Here is an 18,141-nt window from a genome sequence, read left to right as displayed (position 1 = left end):
GAAAGCTATTTTCGGGTCGCATTGACGGGGTCATGTGGGCCGAGTAATCTTACCTGCTCGATAGGGGTCTATCCGAGGTTATACTAAGGAGTTGACTTGGGAGCCGACCCTAGGGGCTTTCAATTTGGCTAAGTATCGGCAAACCAGTATTTGCTGACCCACGGGAGGTTTTCGTAAGTGAGTACCCGCCCATAGTGTGTTTCTATCTCGAGATAGGTGTCGGACCTTATCCGATGGCTGTGGGGCTCTACTCGTGCTTTCTGACACTAGATGTGAAGGGCGGCGTGAGGTGAAGTGTCATCCGCCTTACCATCCATACTTCCTAGGCTCTGACAATGTCTACCCACTGTAGGTCAGCAGGAAGAGCTTTATAGGGAATGATGGTAGCATACTCCTCGTCTCCTGCGCCTTCTGGGCATTGCTGGCGCAGATCTACAGCTAGGGGGTGTGTGATCGGACGGTGATGGTGCCAGCCGTAGGACTATATATTTGGGGATTTTCTAAAGTTTCTTTACCTTTGGTGTAGCTGATCTCGTTGAGAAACCATGGACAACGCCGCCATGCCACGACACCTAAGGCGACTCATGGAGGAAAAAGAGGCTGAGTATGAAGCCAGGACCTGGGCCTTGAGGGTTGCTGTATACTGCGGCCAGTCAGTGACGCTCGCACGGGAACAGAACGAGGCGAACGAGCGGAGCAGGCAGTTGGAGCAAGAATTGGCCGAAGCTACTGGTAAAGTGCGGAAGCTCGAGAGGGGCGTTGTTGGGGCGCTCGAGCGAACCCAGAAGCTCCAGGAGGACCTGGCCGAGGCCACCGAGGCGCGGTGGCTCGACAGGGCATACAGCGAGGGCCTGGAACGAGTGCGGGTGCTGGAGCGGAGCTATCCAAGGCAGGTCTGGTTCCCGCGCCGCCCCTGCTGCCATCGTCGAGCCATGGGCGCGACCGGGATGAGCAGGACAGCGACTAGGAGTCGTCGTTGTCTATTTTGTTCCCCGTACTGTATTTTGCTTTGTAAATATTATGATGCATAAACCCGGATTGGCCTCATAATTGTTATATGAATTTGCGTGGTTTGATTTATCCTTGCGAGAACTACATCTTTATCGAGTGAGGCTGAGAGCAAATCGAGCCCTTTGTAAATGAGGCCGCGCGAATATTGGGCGAGGGAGGCCGAGAGGGCTTAAGAGTCATGGCCGAGAGATCGAGGCCGTGGAAGACCGAACTATCCGAGCCTGTAGTAAGGCAGGACCAGCAGCGAGAGGCTGAGAGGGCCGAGAGGTCGGCGTCGTGGAAGGCCGAGCTATCCGAAGCCTGTAGTAAGGCTGAGCCATCAGCGATAAAGCTAAGAGGGCCGAGAGGTCGGTACCGTGGAAAGCCTAGCTATCCGAGCCTGTAGTAAGATTGAGCCATCTGCGATAGAGTTGAGAGGGCCGAGAAATCGGGACCGTGGAAGGCCGAGCTATCCGAGCCTGTAGTAAGGCGGGGCCATCAGCGAGAGGCTGAGAGGGCCGAGAGGACGGTGCCGTTGAAGGCCGAGCTATCCGAGTCTGTAGTAAGGTTGAGCCATCAATGATAGAGCTGAGAGGGCTGAGAGGTCGGTGCTGTGGAAGGTCGAGCTATCCGAGCCTGTAGTAAGGCTGAGCCATCAACGATAGAGCTGAGAGGGCCGAGAGATTAGGGTCGTGGAAGGCCGAGCTATCCGAGCCTGTAGTAAGGCGGGTCTATCAGCGAAAGGCTGAGAGGGCCGAGAGGTCGGCGCCGTGGAAGGCCGAACTATCCGAGCCTGTAGTAAGGCTGAGCCATCAACGATAGAGCTAAGAGGGCTGAGAGATCAGGGTCGTGGAAGGCCGAGCTATCCGAGCCTGTAATAAGGCGGGGCCATCAGCGAGAGGCTGAGAGGGGCGAGAGGTCGGCGCCGTGGAAGGCCAAGCGAGGGATGATCTGTGCCTGTCGTAAGGTTGAGCCATCAGCGATAGAGCTGAAAGGGCTGAGAAGTTTTGAGCGAGGGATGATCCATGCCTGTCGTAAGGCTGAGCCATCAGCGATAGAGCTGAGAGGATCGAGAAGTTCTGACCGAGGGATGATCCGTGTCTGTCGTAAGGTTGAGCCATCAGCGATAGAGCTGAGAAGGCTTTAGAAGTTCTGACCGAGGGATAATCCATATGCCTGTCGTAAGGCTGAGCCATCAGCGATAGAGCTGAGAGGGCCGAGAAGTTCTGAGCGAGGGATGATTTGTGCCTATCGTAAGGCTGAGCCATCAGCAATAGAGCTGAGAGGGCCAAGAAGTTCTGATCGAGGGATGATCTGTACCTGTTGTAAGGCTGAGCCATCAGCGATAGAGCTGAGAGGGCTTAGAAGTTCTGAGCGAGGGATGATCCGTGCTTGTCGTAAGGCTGAGCCATCAGCGATAGAGCTGAGAGGGCTTAGAAGTTCTGAGCGAGGGATGATCCGTGCCTGTTGTAAGGCTGAGCCATCAGCGATAGAGCTGAGAGGGCCGAGAAGTTCTGAGCGAGGGATGATTTGTGCCTATCGTAAGGCTGAGCCATCAGCGATAGAGCTGAGAGGGCCAAGAAGTTCTGATCGAGGGATGATCTGTACCTGTTGTAAGGCTGAGTCATCAGCGATAGAGCTGAGAGGGCTGAGAAGTTCTGAGCGAGGGATGATCCGTGCCTGTCGTAAGGCTGAGCCATCAGCGATAGAGCTGAGAGGGCCAAGACAAGATTTGTGTAGAAGTCTGCACTTTTCATAAGTGATTATTACACGTAAAAAGACAAATAAAATAGATGCTACCCTTTTAAACGCGATAAGGTCGCAGGTGAGTAGCGTGCCAAGGCCTCGGAAGTTCTTTGTCTTGCAGGTCGGCTAGGTAGTATGACCCACCCGTGAGTCGGCAAGTGATTTGATAGGGGTCCTTCCCATCGCGGCTTGAGTTTTCCCACTCCCTCCATCGGTTTCTTCTTTTTCCAAACGAAGTCGCCGACATGAAATGAGCGAGGCCTTACTCATCTGTTGTACATCTGACCCATGCGTTTCCGATAGGTGCAGAGCCGTAGGTTTGTTTGTTCTCGTGTTTCTGTAATGAGGTTTAACTCCTCGGCTCTTCGTGTAGCATTGTCTTCAACATCAGTGTAGGCCTCGACACGCGTTGATTTACATCAGACTTCGACTGGGACCACAACCTCACCTCCATAAACGAGGTGAAATGGTGTCAGACCCGTGCTGTCTCTAGGTGTGATTCGATATGCCCAAAGGATGTCAGGGAGCTCATCAACCCATGATCCTCCCACGTGGTCTAACTTCATCTTTAATCCTCGGACAAGCTCGCGATTCACCACCTCGGTTTGTCCATTACTCTTTGGGTAATAGACTGAGATGAAGACTTGCTGAATTCCCATGCCTTGACATCATTCCTTTAGCTTTCGGCCCAGGAATTGTCTTCCATTATCCGACACCAATCTACGCGGAATGCCGAACCGACAAACAACGTTTTACCATAAAAACTTGAGGACACTTTTTTCCATGATGTGAGCTAGGGGTGCAAATGAATCGAGCTGGCTCGTGAACTTTTCGAGCCGGTTCGAATAATATTTGATTCGTATTCGAAATTATTGAATTCGAGCTGAACTCGAACATGGTCGAATAATTTTTCGAGCCGAATTCGAATATATAATATTATGTTCGACTATTCGCGAGCCGCTCACGAGCTTTTATTTAATTTTAATATATATTTATTATTTTTTATTATATTATTTAATCAATATGTTTTAATGGGTTTAAACTTTAAATCCATTATTGAATGGGCTAATAGATTACTTATTGGGCTAATAGAGTTATTGGGTTAACGGGTAATAGAATAATAAATTATATTTGTAATATGATTCGTTTTACTAACCCTAACTTCCTAATCCCTAATCGCACAAACATCCCTACTGAGCGATGACGACGGAAGCAGAACTTCTCCTTCGGCCTTCCCCTTCGACCTTGTAACGAGCGCCCTTCTCCTTCGGCCCTGTAACTGAGAGGAACGCGAGCGCTTCCCTCTCTCTCCGGATATCGGACGTCTGCTTGCTTGACCTGGGCGCCGGAGGACTACCTTTTCTGCGACAGTGTCTCCAACGTCGAGAGCTCTCCCTGCTCCCACCCTTCAACCCTGTAACTGAGCGCGAGAGGAACGTGAGCGCTTCCCTCTGTCTCTGAATATCAGACATCGTCCGTTGCTTGACCTCACCCGTGACCTCCAGGACCAAGGGTGACAACCCGAGCCCTAAACTACTTCATTCTGGTAATTCTTTCAGCCTTTGATGTGCTATAGTTTTTTTTTCCAGCTAGATTAATTTTCTTTTACTGCTATGTGCTCTTTCTACCCATATTGTTTTTAGTTTTCACCTAGATTTTATTTCTGAAAAAATAGTGGTTAAATATTGATTTTTTATGGCAGTAGTTGAATTGATAATTTTCAGAATTATAATTTTATGTATTTAAATATAGTAATATTTTCATATAAGTTATTTGAGTAATTTATTCCTTATTCTTTATATTGTTTAGGAATTTAGAATACCTTGAATAATTTATTGCATTATTAATATTTTACAGATATAATTTCTCTTTCAATTTTCAAAAAATATGGTTGATTCTGCTCCAGCAGCAAATTCAGCTATTCAAGCTTCGTTAGATTCAAATGAGATCCCAGAACAAATAATAGATAAAGGGGATAGTGGGAATAATAATTTGACTGAGGATGATAATTTGTTGCATAAGTCAAAGAAACAAAAGAGGTCTCAAGTATGGTCAGACATGATTGAGGTTAAGGATTCAAAAGGTGATAAGTACAAGTGTAAACATTGTAATCTATTCCTTGCAAAAATGAAGTCAGGTACTACAACACACTTAAAACGACACTTGGATCATTGTACTAAACGCTTGGAGTCTAAAAAGAAGCTTGAAGATAAACTCAAACAACAACAACTATTATTAGGCTTTGAAAGTGTTGAAACAACTATGTCACCTTTGTTACTTGATGGAAAATTTTGTATGGAGCGCATGAAAGAAGCAGCTGCCTCATGGATCTTGATGCATGAACATCCATTTACATTATTAGAAGAAGAAGGTTTTAATATGTTTTGTAGACGTGGAATGCCTGAGTGGACTCGTATATCACGAACAACAGCAAAAAAAAACTGTTTTGCAATATATGAAGCTGAGAAGAAAAAATTACATGGTTTGCTGAAAAATGTAACAAAGATTAGTCTCACGACAGATTTATGGAAGTCAAAAAATCAAAAAATAGAGTACATGGTTATCACCAGTCACTGGATTGATTCTTCATGGAAATTAAATAAGCGTGTTCTTAATTTTGTTCATATTCCTCCTCCTCGTGGTGGTCCTCAAATTTCAGATACCCTTTTAAAGTGTGCAAGGGCATGGGAAATTGAAAATAAGATATATACTGTTTCTGTTGATAATGCAAGTGCTAATGATGCTGCAATTAAATATATGAAGGAAGATTTCTTGAAAATAAATACAAATTTAATTTGTGGGGGAAAATTATTCCATGTTCGGTGTTGTGCACATATTTTAAATCTTATAGCTCAGGATGACCTCAATGAAATTAAGGATATTATTCATGTAATTCGTCAGAGTGTGGATTTCATTAGAAGAACAGATGCTAGACTCATTCAATTTGCTGAAATTGTGAAACAATTGAAGTTACAAGAAAGAAAATTGGTTGATGATTGTAAAACAAGATGGAATTCAACTTATGAGATGTTGAGAACAGCAATTGCTTTCAAAGAAGTTTTTCCAAGATTTAAAGATCGGGAACCTAGTTACATTCTTTGTCCAACAGAAGATGATTGGGAGAAATTGCATAAAGTATTTTCAATTTTGAAAGTATTCTATGAAGCAACTAAAATTATTTCTGGAAGTGAGTATCCTACTGCCAATCTTTTTCTAAATGAAGTCTATCGAGTAAAAGTAATCTTGGATGAGAAATCTTGTGATGAAGAAGAGTTTATTAGAAAAATGGTGCAAAAAATGAAGGCAAAGTTTGATAAATATTGGGGTGAGTGCAATTTATTAATGGCTGTTGGTTCAGTTTTGGATCCTAGATGTAAAATGCGAGCACTTGAATTCACTTTTCCTAAACTTTATAACTCATTTGAATCAGAGAGCAATATTAAAGAGGTCCAAAGACTTTTGTATGCAATTTATAAGGAATATTCAGATGCAGCTATGGAAAACCTTCAAGGATCAAAAAGCAACTCTGAATCTCAAGATAGCAACAATTCAACTCAAAGTAATAGAGAGCATACTACATTTTCTTCTGGGTGGACTGAATTCTCTTCTTATTTAAAAGAAATTGAAATGGTACAACCTGAAAAATCTGAGCTAGATGTATATCTAGAGGAAGGGTGCCATAGGCATAATCCAAATGATGCATTTGATGCTCTTAGTTGGTGGAAGCTTAATACATACAAATTTCCAGTGTTGTCAACTTTGGCTAAAGATATATTAGCAATACCCATTACCACAGTAGCTTCAGAGGCAACCTTTAGTGCTGGAAGTCGTGTTATTGATAAGTATCGTGCTTCTTTAGCTCCTACAACAGTAGAAATGTTGATGTGCGGTGGAGATTGGTGTCGAAAACGACATGGAGTAACTAAAAAGACTAAGGTATGATGTTAAAATATTTTATTTATATTTTTTGCTTCAAATCAGAAAGTATATTTAAAAAATAAATGATACATTTTATCTTTATTATTGCAGGTTGAAAAACAGCATTTGACAATTGATTTACCTATAGATTAAATTGATAATTAGAAGCTGATCAGTTATGCCATTGATTGAGGTATAAATTTAATTTGTAGCATTTTACATTTAAGCTTACTAGCAATGTAATCACTCATACATTTTACTTAAATTTTGCACAGATTAAAGAGCTGGAGCCATGGAAGTTGTTTTTTGGAATCTGTTTTGTGTTGAACCTTGAAGCTTACTAGTCTTTCCATTTTGTGCTCATACATTTGAGCTTACTAGTCTTTCCATTTTGTGCTGAACCTTGAAGTTGTTTTTTGGATCTTGACACATTGAATGTGACTTTTGGTGTCTAATGGATTTTCTGAACCTAAATGGCCTTTGTTATGGTGGTTAATGAGATCTGATCTGTGAGCGTTTGTATTGGTTTTCTAGGCTGGTAGCAATGGTTATGTTCAGTTTTTCTATTCTCATTAGTTGATCCTATTGATTTAGCAATGTTTGGAAAAAAATATTTATATAAACTATTGAGATCATTGTTTTATTTGACTGAGTTTTAGTTCTTGTGATTTTCTAACGAACATATTCTATTTATTTTGTGTGCTTCTCTTGTGATTTCTGCCGAAGTGACAATAGATTAAGTGTGGGGGATGCGCTTTAATGTTTCATCATTTATTGTTTCACCATTGGCAAACTAGTAGGTTTTAGTTGTTGATTGTGTTTATTAGATAGGTTTCATTTTTGTGAGGTATTTTATTTTATTTTTTTAGTTAAAAAAATATATGAAAAAAAAAAAGAAAAAGAAAAAGTAAAGAAAGTTCAAAAGAAAAAAAAAAAGAAGAAGTAAAAAAAAAGTAGAAAAAAAAGAAAAAAAAAAAAATTTGCTTCTGTTGCTTTTGAAAAAACAACTGTTCTCTTAAAAAAACATTTTGTTTGATTGTTGTTTCGAATAATATGTATTGTTTATTGGTTGTTTTGTTAATAGGAGAATAAGAGTTTGTCAATGGAAGATAATTAGTAGCAAGTGTTTCTTTAGAATTCTCCTATTATGAGCTTCATTAGAGATGATTTGAGTTTAGGAGAGGATGGAATGATATGTTTTTGCTATTAGCTTTTCCCCATGCTAGCTTGGATGACATGTTCTCTTGGGCATTGCTTACTATACTCATCTATGATACATGTTATGTGTTTTCAATTCTTCCACTTACTTTCTTCTTTGCATTGTTTCCATCTTTCATTGCACATTGTTGTTAAGTTTCATTCCTTTTAGCATGTTTCCTTTGAATTGCTAATAAGCTTTCATGATTATGGAACTTTGTGTATATATAGTGGTGGAGATAAGAAGAAGAGCAAGCCTATGGTAAGACATGATCCATAAGTAGCTTGAGAGCACTCCACTTGTCACTTGTTTATGAGGATGAGCCACTCTATTATTCTCCTGTGAGGTTATGGTCATCGTTTTTAGCTTATTCAGAGTATATTGAAATTTCTGGGTTGTTGATTCATGTATGAAATGAATTCTGGATTGTTTGTATCTCTAAGGATTTGGTATTTCTATTTAGCTCATTGTTATGAACTTCTAATTTGATGTATCATTGCTAGGGTGAAAAATTTGTTTGTTTAGGTTTACTTTCACGAGACGTGAAAGAATAAGTGTGGGGGATTTGATAATTCATTGTTTTGACAGGGTTAATTAGGGATTATTTTGGACTATATTGGTTGCATTTCATGTTATAATTGGGTTGTTGAGCTTAATTTTTATCTTTCGGTAAATTTTAGCTTCATTCTATATTTTATGAATTTTTGGTAATTGCAAATATTAATTTTTGAATTTGATGATTTGCAGGGAATTAGGATGAAGATGATGAAATTGAAGGGCTAAATTCGGAGGCCTGAAATCAAAATTGGGTTCAGAATTGGATAGGTCCCAAAACAGATTTAATTCTGGCTCAATTTGGACTGAATCTGAGTCCAAATCACTTTGGAAGCCAGTTAGATCACATCAATTGGTGATCAGCTCAAATTCAGATGAGTTAAGCATGGGTCAAGCTCGATTAGGTTTGATTCAAGGCTGATCAAATCAAGCGGTGGGAATGAACAAAACCAGGGCTCAGCGTCGATCAGAGTTGGGACGCGCGGTGCTAGGGTTACGGGTTCCTCACTCGCGATTTCTCTGCCGCCGTCTCCGACATCCACCGAGCTCTCTCCACCGTCCGATTCTCCGTTCCGCCTATCTTCCCCGACGTCCTGATCTGGTATAGACGGTGCCGGCACTCCCGTGGATCGAAGAGCGCCATCCCTCCATCCAACTTCCCACCGAGAGCGGAGTGCTCCGGTGTGAGCCTTTGTTCCATTTCTCTGCGGATGTGAGCAGAGTGCCCAACTGTGGTGGGCGACGACAGCAACCTTCCACCTCTCTTTCCCCTGTCTTCGGTTCTCCGCAGCTGTCTGCGGTTGCCCAGTTGTAGAGGCCGGCGATAGCTTCTTCTTCGAGTCGCTTCAACCTCCACTGTCACCGGATCAGATCAAGGTAAGGGTTTCAATTCTTGGTTATTGATCTTTTGGTTGCGGAGTGTACCAGGAGCCAGTGGCAGAGGTTGGATCCCGAGCTTTGTCTTTTTGAACATGCCTCCTAGTAGCGGTGCTCTGGTGAGGCCCATTGCCATCGGCGCAAATCATCTTCAGATGATGCTGGCCATCTTTTGTGTTGAATCAGGACTCCATGCCAAACCCTTTCCTGAACCCTAGCTCACTTTCATTCTGTTCTTTGTTCTCTGTTATGTTCTGTTATTGCATCAAAACCCCTATGTTTGTGTTTGGTTTGTCTCTGCCGGTCATGGATGGGCAGAATTTGGAACCTTAGAATCATTTTGTGTGCATTGCTACTCTTGCTTGAGGTTATCTTGTAAATACTAATAAGCTAATTGATTGATTAGTCGTTGCATTTGTTGATGGTGAATTGGAATAAAGTAGTTGATTGTAAATAACTAGTTGTATTATATTTGATTACAGTTGAATTGATCTGTTATTGTTGTGTAAGGGTTGTAAAGTGTTGTTTTGTAATTGTAATGTAGAATGGATTTTTGTATGGTTTAGAATGTTGTTGTACTTAGTATTGGATTGTATATAAATAAATTGTAGTGTTATAAGGTTGGGAATTGTACAGTTGCAATTGGAGTAGGTTAGTAAGATGTTGATTCATGTTTTATGATTAATTGTTGTGATTGTTGTATGAGTTGGTTGTTGTGGGTCAGTATTGTATATTATGTAAATGAAGAATAAGATGTGTTGAATTTGTATAGACAATATTTATGTAAGAATTGTGAATAAATGGTTGTGAATACGTATTCGTGTTATATATCATTTATGATCATTGTTGTGTGTAGTGTTTGTGTGAATGTATGATGCATGACATGTGTGTTGTATGTTTGTACATATTGTAGGAGTGACATCATGTTGTATATTGTGGGAAGGAATTTTAGTTGTAGATTCGTGTTTTGGTTGTGTGGATATCGAGTTAGGTTGTACATATATTCTCAATTGTATATAACTAGTGTGTATGTATATATAATTGTTGGTTATTATAGAATTTAATTGAATAATTGTATTCTGTAAATAATTGGAGTGAATAAAGTTAATAACACTACCCTGCACTATAGGTCTAGGACAACTTTCATCATTGAATCCCAGAGAGAGATGACCCGGACCTCTCTGTGCTACTTTAGCGATAAATAGGGGTTTGGTAATAAATAAATAACTAATTTTGATGGGTGTAAGTGACACAACAAATAAGGAAATAAAAGTAAATAAAGAATAATAAGATTCCCATACAAACACACCGCATCAACTGGACATCATTGATTCTATAAAACTAGCATATATTAGACTCATTGGTTTAACTAAGCAGTCGATCTTAATTGATTGAAAATGTTGATATGTGTTGGGATGTATACCAGAATCCTAGCTGTGTAAATAAACATTCTGAAATAAGAATCATATTTGGTCAATATTTTGCAATGTCCATTTAATCTATACTGTAGACTAACATGGTGTGCGGAGTCACACACAGAAGACCATGTTATCAGTCCCTTATAGATTATAAACAGTGTTCACAACCAAGATGGATTGGACAAACCATCGGAGTGGTTGTAGTGTAATTTGATCTTAGTCTATCTTGACTATAGAATTACACTAGTACACTTAGTGTGTATTGAGCAGGACCATCTGAGGATTGTTCGATTTATACTGACTATATAATCGAACTAAACCTCTGTTACTATAGATGTACATGCTCTTAATCCCGATATAATAACAAACACGTGTGCTTAATATGTACTTCTTTAATTCATCAAAGGGTGAGATTTAGATCGATAGATCAATAGGCTCGATGAGTTGAGAAGTAGTATTATGTACATGGTGTGTTGTTGATTATAGAAGGAAACTGTATCCTATAATCTAGGTTGATGATGTCCCCTTGAGGAGCTCATAAGGATTATCATGTAAACCCTGCAGGTGGACCTTGTCCGCATGATAATAAGGTTGAGTGGTACTACTCTTGGATTAGATGTCGATTAAATACGAGTTGTCAGTAACTCATTTTAATTGACGGACATACGATATCTTAAACACAGGGAGACTAATGTACTGATAGTAAGAAGGAGCCCATATTGTAATATGAGATTGGTGTGGTAGTTCGATAATAACTCTTTAGTGGCATGAGTTATTATTGATGAACTAAGGTTGTGTGTTCGGGGCGAACACGGGAAGCCTTAGCTCATCAGAAGGCCAAAACCAATTCCTCCTCTAGGTCCCTGTTGTAGCCTCTGGGAATCCTCAAGTCCACCATGGAAGAATTCGTGAAGAAACCAGACATTCGAGCTCATGCAAGGAGGTGTAATCGATCAGCTGATCGATTACACACCTTGGTAATCGATCAGCTGATCGATTACCAAGACTCCAGGCAGAATGACTGGTAATCGATCAGCTGATCGATTACTAGGCTGGTAATCGATCACTTGATCGATTACCAGTGTTAATGAGGAAAAGTTACGGAGTTTAATCGATTGTTTGATCGATTAAAGGTCGCGGGTTCGAATAGGAAACTTTCAAAATCATTCCAAAAATCTCCGATTTGATTGATTCAAATCATACCATATTTATGAATCAATTATACCATATTTATGGCTCAAATTATACCATAAATAAGGGATAGCTAGGCTATAAAAGAAGGGGCAATCCAAGGCTTTGAGAGACACACAAATAAGTTTCTTGGTGGCCGAAGCTCTCGGCAAGCCAACTCCCCTTCTCCTTCTTCTTCTCTTTTCTCCAAGCAAAGTGAAGAAAGTTTAGTAAGCCATCGGAGAGGGAGATTTCTGATGGAGATATTCTCGAAGGATCGTTGCCCACATAACGCTTGAGAAGAGGAGAGGAATACGGCAGAAGATCAAGAGGACTTCGGGTACAAACTTCGTCTTTCCGAAACGTCGGAAGAAAGGTATAATTTAATATTTCCGCTTTAATTAAATTATGCTTTTATATTGGATCCTGTAAATCAAACACAAGAGCCCAACGATCTAAATGCGTCGGGCAACTTGAGATCGTTTCGGGAAAATTTTTGTTTTGCAAGAATCTACCGGAACGGTTTTTCAAGACTTTCCCTTCAATATGTTGAGAGTTAACATATGGATGCTAGTTAAGGATAACTAGTTCATCGGATTTGAACTGTCATGAGACTTCATGTGACTCTATACATGTCTATGAAGATCTCATTACAGCTTGAGTGTAGGTTTCCTTCAACTTGAGGTATTCATGTCATCTTGGTCATAGAGACTTATACTTTGGCATCTTAAGTAAACATTTCTTCGAAGGTCTGACCTCAGGATGATTGGTATAAGTTAAAGTGTTTGAAGGTGATTGAGTAACTTATAGAGGATTCATCACTTCTTTTATTAAAAGACGTATATACTATGACCATTTGTCAGTATTATTATTCGTAAGTCTTTGGCTAAAGTAGAAACACTTTAAGAGGATGGTCCTCTTAAACCAATGTTTGAGTAATTTGAATCCACAGGATAAGAAACTACTGTTTGGGCTAGGTGTGATATAGTCAGCCTAGTGAAAACTGACACATAAATCATGTCCTGAACTAAACAAGTATAAGATGAGTAAAAGGAACGGATACATAAATAAATGTAGCTACTGAAAGATTCATAAGTGGTTTTGGAATTAACTATGATTTTTCAGTTAATTGGGGGTCATGATGTACTACTAGGTGTCACTGATCAATCCATAATTAATGGTTAATTATGGATGACCAACATAAACTAAGAACTTATAAGATCACACACACTATGAGATTATCCAAAATGCATAAAGCGAGTTTGAGAATTAATAGATTCTTAGATCAAGAGAGATTGAGTCTGGTTGGACCAACGAAAGAAAAATATGAAAGATATTTTATCAGAATGGAAGCATTGGATGGTCACATCTTTTAAAGATAAAGTGGATTCTCTTTGATTTAATTATAAATCAAATTGGTTTAGTTTTAATTAAAAGGTGACTTGGTTTTAAACTAATATGGTTTGGTCTTGAACCAAACTTAAAGTTATTGGTTTGGATTTTAGAGTAATGGATACAGATTTTTGGTTCACGAATCAAACCCATTAGAGATTTATAAATAGATCTCTATGGAAGAGAGATAAAAAAATCAAATAGAAAACCTAAGGGCTAGGTTTTTCTTTTCTTTTCTTCTCTTCTCCTCCTTGTCGCAACCCACCTCCTTCTTACCGCCGCCGCCGACCACCTTGGTGGTGTTGTCGCCATCCAAGAGGAACAACAACTCGCGGCCTTACACCATCGTCCAAGCCTTCAGCCACCCCCTTCTTCCATCAGCCAATCACCTTCATCCAAGGTGGAGTTGTTGTGTCGATCACTCGCCAGAGAGCAAAGGTTGTTCCATCTGAGAGGTACTTCTTCCTTTGCTATTATCGAAACTCTAACGCCATTAGGGTTGCTACCTCTCATCAACAGTAAGCCTTATAACCTTGGAATGGTGGCTTAATCACCTCCATTTAGTTTGATTTGTATCGTCGGGTTGCTTTGAGCAGTCGGATACCGAATCAAACTGTGGGTTCTCTCTCGGATCTCTTCGTTTACTTCCTTCGACTAGTATCGAAATGGAGACATGACATGTGACTTAGTGAAGTCGTCTCACAAAGATCTCAGCGTGGATACGAGTAGAGGTAACTTTTCTAAAGGTTGTTAGTTGATGTCATTTTTGCTTCACGTCATCCAACAGGTATAATTTATTTATGACATCTATTTCTATGATTATGTTTGCAATGTGTGTATTCTCGTGTGATTTTTGATATGCACGTTATAATAATATAAATAATTATGCATCTGCTAAATTTTTAGTGAAATAAAATTTTAAAACTTATATAGAGAAACCCAACAATTTATAGTGGATTTCCCATCGTAAACGATCAAGGACCGTGAGCCTTAAAGTAACAGCCAGTGGCTGTGAACCAAGTAAAATAAATACGTCAAATTTGTTTGATTATATCTTCCATTATGTTATACTTACTCTATTTTATGAAGTTTTACGAATACATGAAAAAGCAACAAATGTGATATTCACTCCCTCTAGCGCTCACCTTGATCCTACATAGTTAACTTGGCTAATTTACGAGTTAAACACGAAATCATGACATAAAGTCTTTTTTTACTAATTGAGAACTTACATTGCTATTTGGTTCATTGGAAATGGATAAAGATTTGTGGCTTGACTCAGACTAAATCTCAGACTCGAACTCGATATCGACCACTTGTCCTTGTGTCGATAGTGTCAGGAAGCTTGCTTGAGCTTGTTCTTCCTTATCCGACTCTTCCAATGAAGACTCATCCAAGGTTGCCTTCAGTGCCTTCTTCCTTTATTTCTTCTTGGTTTCTTTAGTATTTATACATTCAGCCTTGAAATGCTCCTTTTGATTGCATCTGTAGTACATGCGTTCAACTTTCACCTTCGTGGTTCGACTTGCTCCCATTTGACTAGATCACCATCATGATCTCGTGCTTAGTGAACCATTTTTTTTGAACATTTTCCAAACTAGATTGACTAGTTCGGAGGTAACATCTTTATTGTCTTCTAAATCTGATTTGTCTTTGAATTATGGTTCAGTTCAGTACTTAGACTTTGGTTCTTTAGACTTGATTTTTCCTACAATCAAAGCGATACCTTTCTCGGCCATAGTAGCATTAGATTGTTCATGAAGTTCAAACTCAAAAAATAACTCATCTACCATAGATGCCTACAATGAGTTTCTCGGAAATGCTTTTAGAGTGTACCTGATGATGTCGTAGTTTTCAACTTGTTCGATCGCGTGAAGTCCGTTGAGAAGGTCTTAGATCTAGGCATGTAGCTGATTTGCAGAATCTTTTTCCTGCATTTTAATATTATACAATTTATTTAAAATTAAATCACCCTTACAAACCTTGATGTCAAATATTCCCTCATGTAGCTCAACTAGCTTATCCCACAAGTCATTCACGCTTTGACACAGTTGAGTTCCTCCTAAGTTAGACCGCACTAGAGGGTTTGGGTTGCTTGCTTTGGCGTTGGCTTCAATTCTACTTTTTGTGGTGTTGTCCCATTTTTCGCATTCGAGTGGTTCTCCTTCTTCGTTGGTGGGGAGCGCTAATCTAGTTTGGACTATGATCCACATCTTCACATGGGTCGTCAGGTGGTATTCCATTCGGCCCTTTAATAGCTGAAATCTTCACTCGAGAAGAGAGGAGGTTGGGGTGTGCTATACCCTTCTTAACGGGGCATTTAGAAAAGAACTTGCACAACAAAAATACTGAGAGAAATGTACCAAGGCTTAGCCTTGGATTAGTAGTGCAAGTGAAATAGAATAAATTAAAAAAAATAGAGTGAAAAAAATTTATTCAAATAGTAGTTGCACGCCAATTTAGAGTGCCCCTGCTCTAATACCAATTGTAAGATCGAAAAGTACTAGAGGGGGGAGTGAATAGCGTGTGTCACTTTTTCACAATTTTTGAAAACTCATTTTTTGTTTATCAACGATAGTAGTGGAAATAGATAAGAATGCAAAAGCACAACATAGAATAAGTTTATTTTTACTTAGTTCACAGCCTCTAACTACTACTCTAAGACCCGCGATCCTTTATCGATTTAGTGGGCAATTCACTAGTAGTTTTTTTTCTCACAACAAGAAAAATACCCATTTTTACAAAAGTCGAGGAACAGTAACACATTTACTGTTCCCTTTATAGAATAAAATATAAGGACAAAATTATAGGATCGAAGTGAGCACTTGTTATATATGAAAAATTATAGGGTTATTTATAAATAAATTATCTTAATTATTAAGGATTAAGGAGGTTAATTATTAGCTTAATTATTTAAGGCTAGGTAATTGTAGAATTAAGTTTCACTTAGATCTAAACCCATTAAATTAATTTCTTAATGCAATTAGGAGCCCAATTGAAAGATCCAAGTTCAGCCCAATTAAAGCCATTTAATTTAGCTATTAAGGTTGAAGGGTGCGGGTTGTGATTTAAACCCGTTAAACTGTTTCCGTGATCCCGACTTCTTCTCCCCGAGATTGCGACTTTTCTTCCCCCCGCTCCACGCGCCTCGCAACCGCGATGCCTGGGACTTCTTCGCATGCAACCCGGGTCAGCCGGCGAAAACCTCGGCTAGGAAACCTATAAGGACAGTCGAGAAGGGAAACCCTAGACACCCTTCTCCCTCCTTCCTTCGTCGCCGACCCGGCGATTTCCTCTCTGCCCGACGCCCTGCCGTCGCGCCTCACCTCCGCTGTCTTGCCGCCGCCCGCCGTGTTGGGAAGCCGCGATCGCCGCCCTTTACCCTACTTCTCCTCTTCTCCCTTCCTCCGTTGCCAGCCGCCGCCCCCTGCTTTCTTCGCCCTGCTCAGCATCCGCCACCACCGTCCTCTATCATCGCCGCCGCCGCCGCGTGGAGCCAGCACTTGCGACCGCCCGACCAGTGCCGCCATCCTTTGTATCCAGCCGAGAGAAGAGAGTTAGGGCAGCATAGGTAAGCCCCTTGTGAATTCCATTAGGTTTGTGGGTTCAGTAGAGTTAGGATTTGGCCGGTTGGGAGTTTTTACTTGGATATGTTCATGACCGGGTTGATGATCGGTTAATATGAGGGAATGAAGGATTAAGGAAGAGAATGATAGTCGGGTATAATTCATCGTGTTCAATTTAACCTTGGTTCATCCAACTACTCCTAGTTCATTAGAATGGAATGAATTGCATCGGCTTCATCCGAATTACTCCCAATTCCTATTGAGTGGAGTAATGATTAAATTCTGTTTGTGCAAATTTTGGAATTCCTAACCTTTGTCAGACGATTTCAATATTGAATTCATGCCATTGCATTTTACATCTTTCACATGTTAGACTTAACTAAATAATGTTTACTTAGTATCTTGTTGAATTAAGCAGGGTGATAAAGAAGCACATGTCCTGAGCAATTAGTATCCTGGAATACTAGCAATCACTGAGGTCAAAACGTGTCTTGTCAAGTTGGATTAGGTTGTTATTTATTTTGGCATTAATTGGCATAATTTAGATTAGGTTGTATTGTTACCATGATTAATTAAATTAAGAAGCTTAATTAGATAATTAATGAGTCGGTTAACATATTGATTAGTTTAATATTTAGTTAATAATTGATCAATCAGTTTAATTAGATTAATGGGAAGTAATGAGTTGATTTGGATTAGGGATAACTCTTAGTCCGGTTGAGTGATTAGGTTAGCCTGGGGTTCGGCTAGGGATTTGATCTATTTTAGAATTTAGTATACTAGTTACTTAGTGGGTGTTATATATTGTAATCTGCAAGACTTTGATTTGCTGATCCTGTTATACGGAGAGGTTCCGATTTTAACGTGTGTTACATCAAGTGGGTACTTTCTATCCTTGGACTCTTATATTATTCCTGTGTATGAATAAATAAAATTAAAAAGATATATGTATGTATATAATGTAATAATTATTTTCAAAAAGGGAATTAAAAGGATCTTTAAAATATTGAAACAGGGTTAAAATAATTAAATTATTAAAGGGTAAATAATTGATTTATTTCTTGTTCGCATATGGGTTCATCTGGGGGAATTATAATGGAAAAGGGTGTTTTCAAAATCCAAATAGATATTCTCATTTACTTTGCTATTGATACTTGTCTTTTTATACTGCTTGACCTTTTATTTCTCATATTGTTGATATTACGTCTGGTTGATACTTGTCCTTACCTGCAAATCTGATTATGATACCTAAATGAATGAATAATATTTAATTTGATTGAGTTGGTCGTTTAGACCAAATCGTGAAGATACA

At 39.7% G+C, this 18,141-nt stretch overlaps 1 protein-coding gene across 1 annotated transcript; it reads left to right on the top strand.

The window, feature by feature from the left end:
- The first annotated feature begins 6,078 nt into the window (after nt 1-6,078).
- On the top strand, nt 6,079-6,807 carry LOC141812124 (zinc finger BED domain-containing protein RICESLEEPER 2-like). The gene is made up of 2 exons (XM_074700164.1): nt 6,079-6,672; nt 6,766-6,807. The coding sequence occupies exons 1-2, from the start codon at nt 6,079-6,081 to the stop codon at nt 6,805-6,807; spliced, it is 636 nt and encodes a 211-aa protein (XP_074556265.1).
- Nucleotides 6,808-18,141: the final 11,334 nt, after the last annotated feature.

This window comes from Curcuma longa, chromosome 18, assembly GCF_044706935.1.
Source record: "Curcuma longa cultivar G26 ecotype Majalengka, Jawa Barat chromosome 18, ITB_CL_G26_1.1, whole genome shotgun sequence".
Taxonomy (NCBI): Eukaryota; Viridiplantae; Streptophyta; class Magnoliopsida; order Zingiberales; family Zingiberaceae; genus Curcuma; species Curcuma longa.
Note: the sequence above shows the minus strand (reverse complement) of the source record. Positions and strands in the feature narration are given on the sequence as shown.

Coding starts and splice junctions, on each gene's coding strand:
- LOC141812124 (XM_074700164.1), top strand. CDS start 6,079: ATGGCTGTTGGTTCAGTTTTGGATCCTAGATGTAAAATGCGAGCACTT. Junction 6,673..6,765: donor GAGTAACTAAAAAGACTAAG/GTATGATGTTAA, acceptor TTATTATTGCAG/GTTGAAAAACAGCATTTGAC.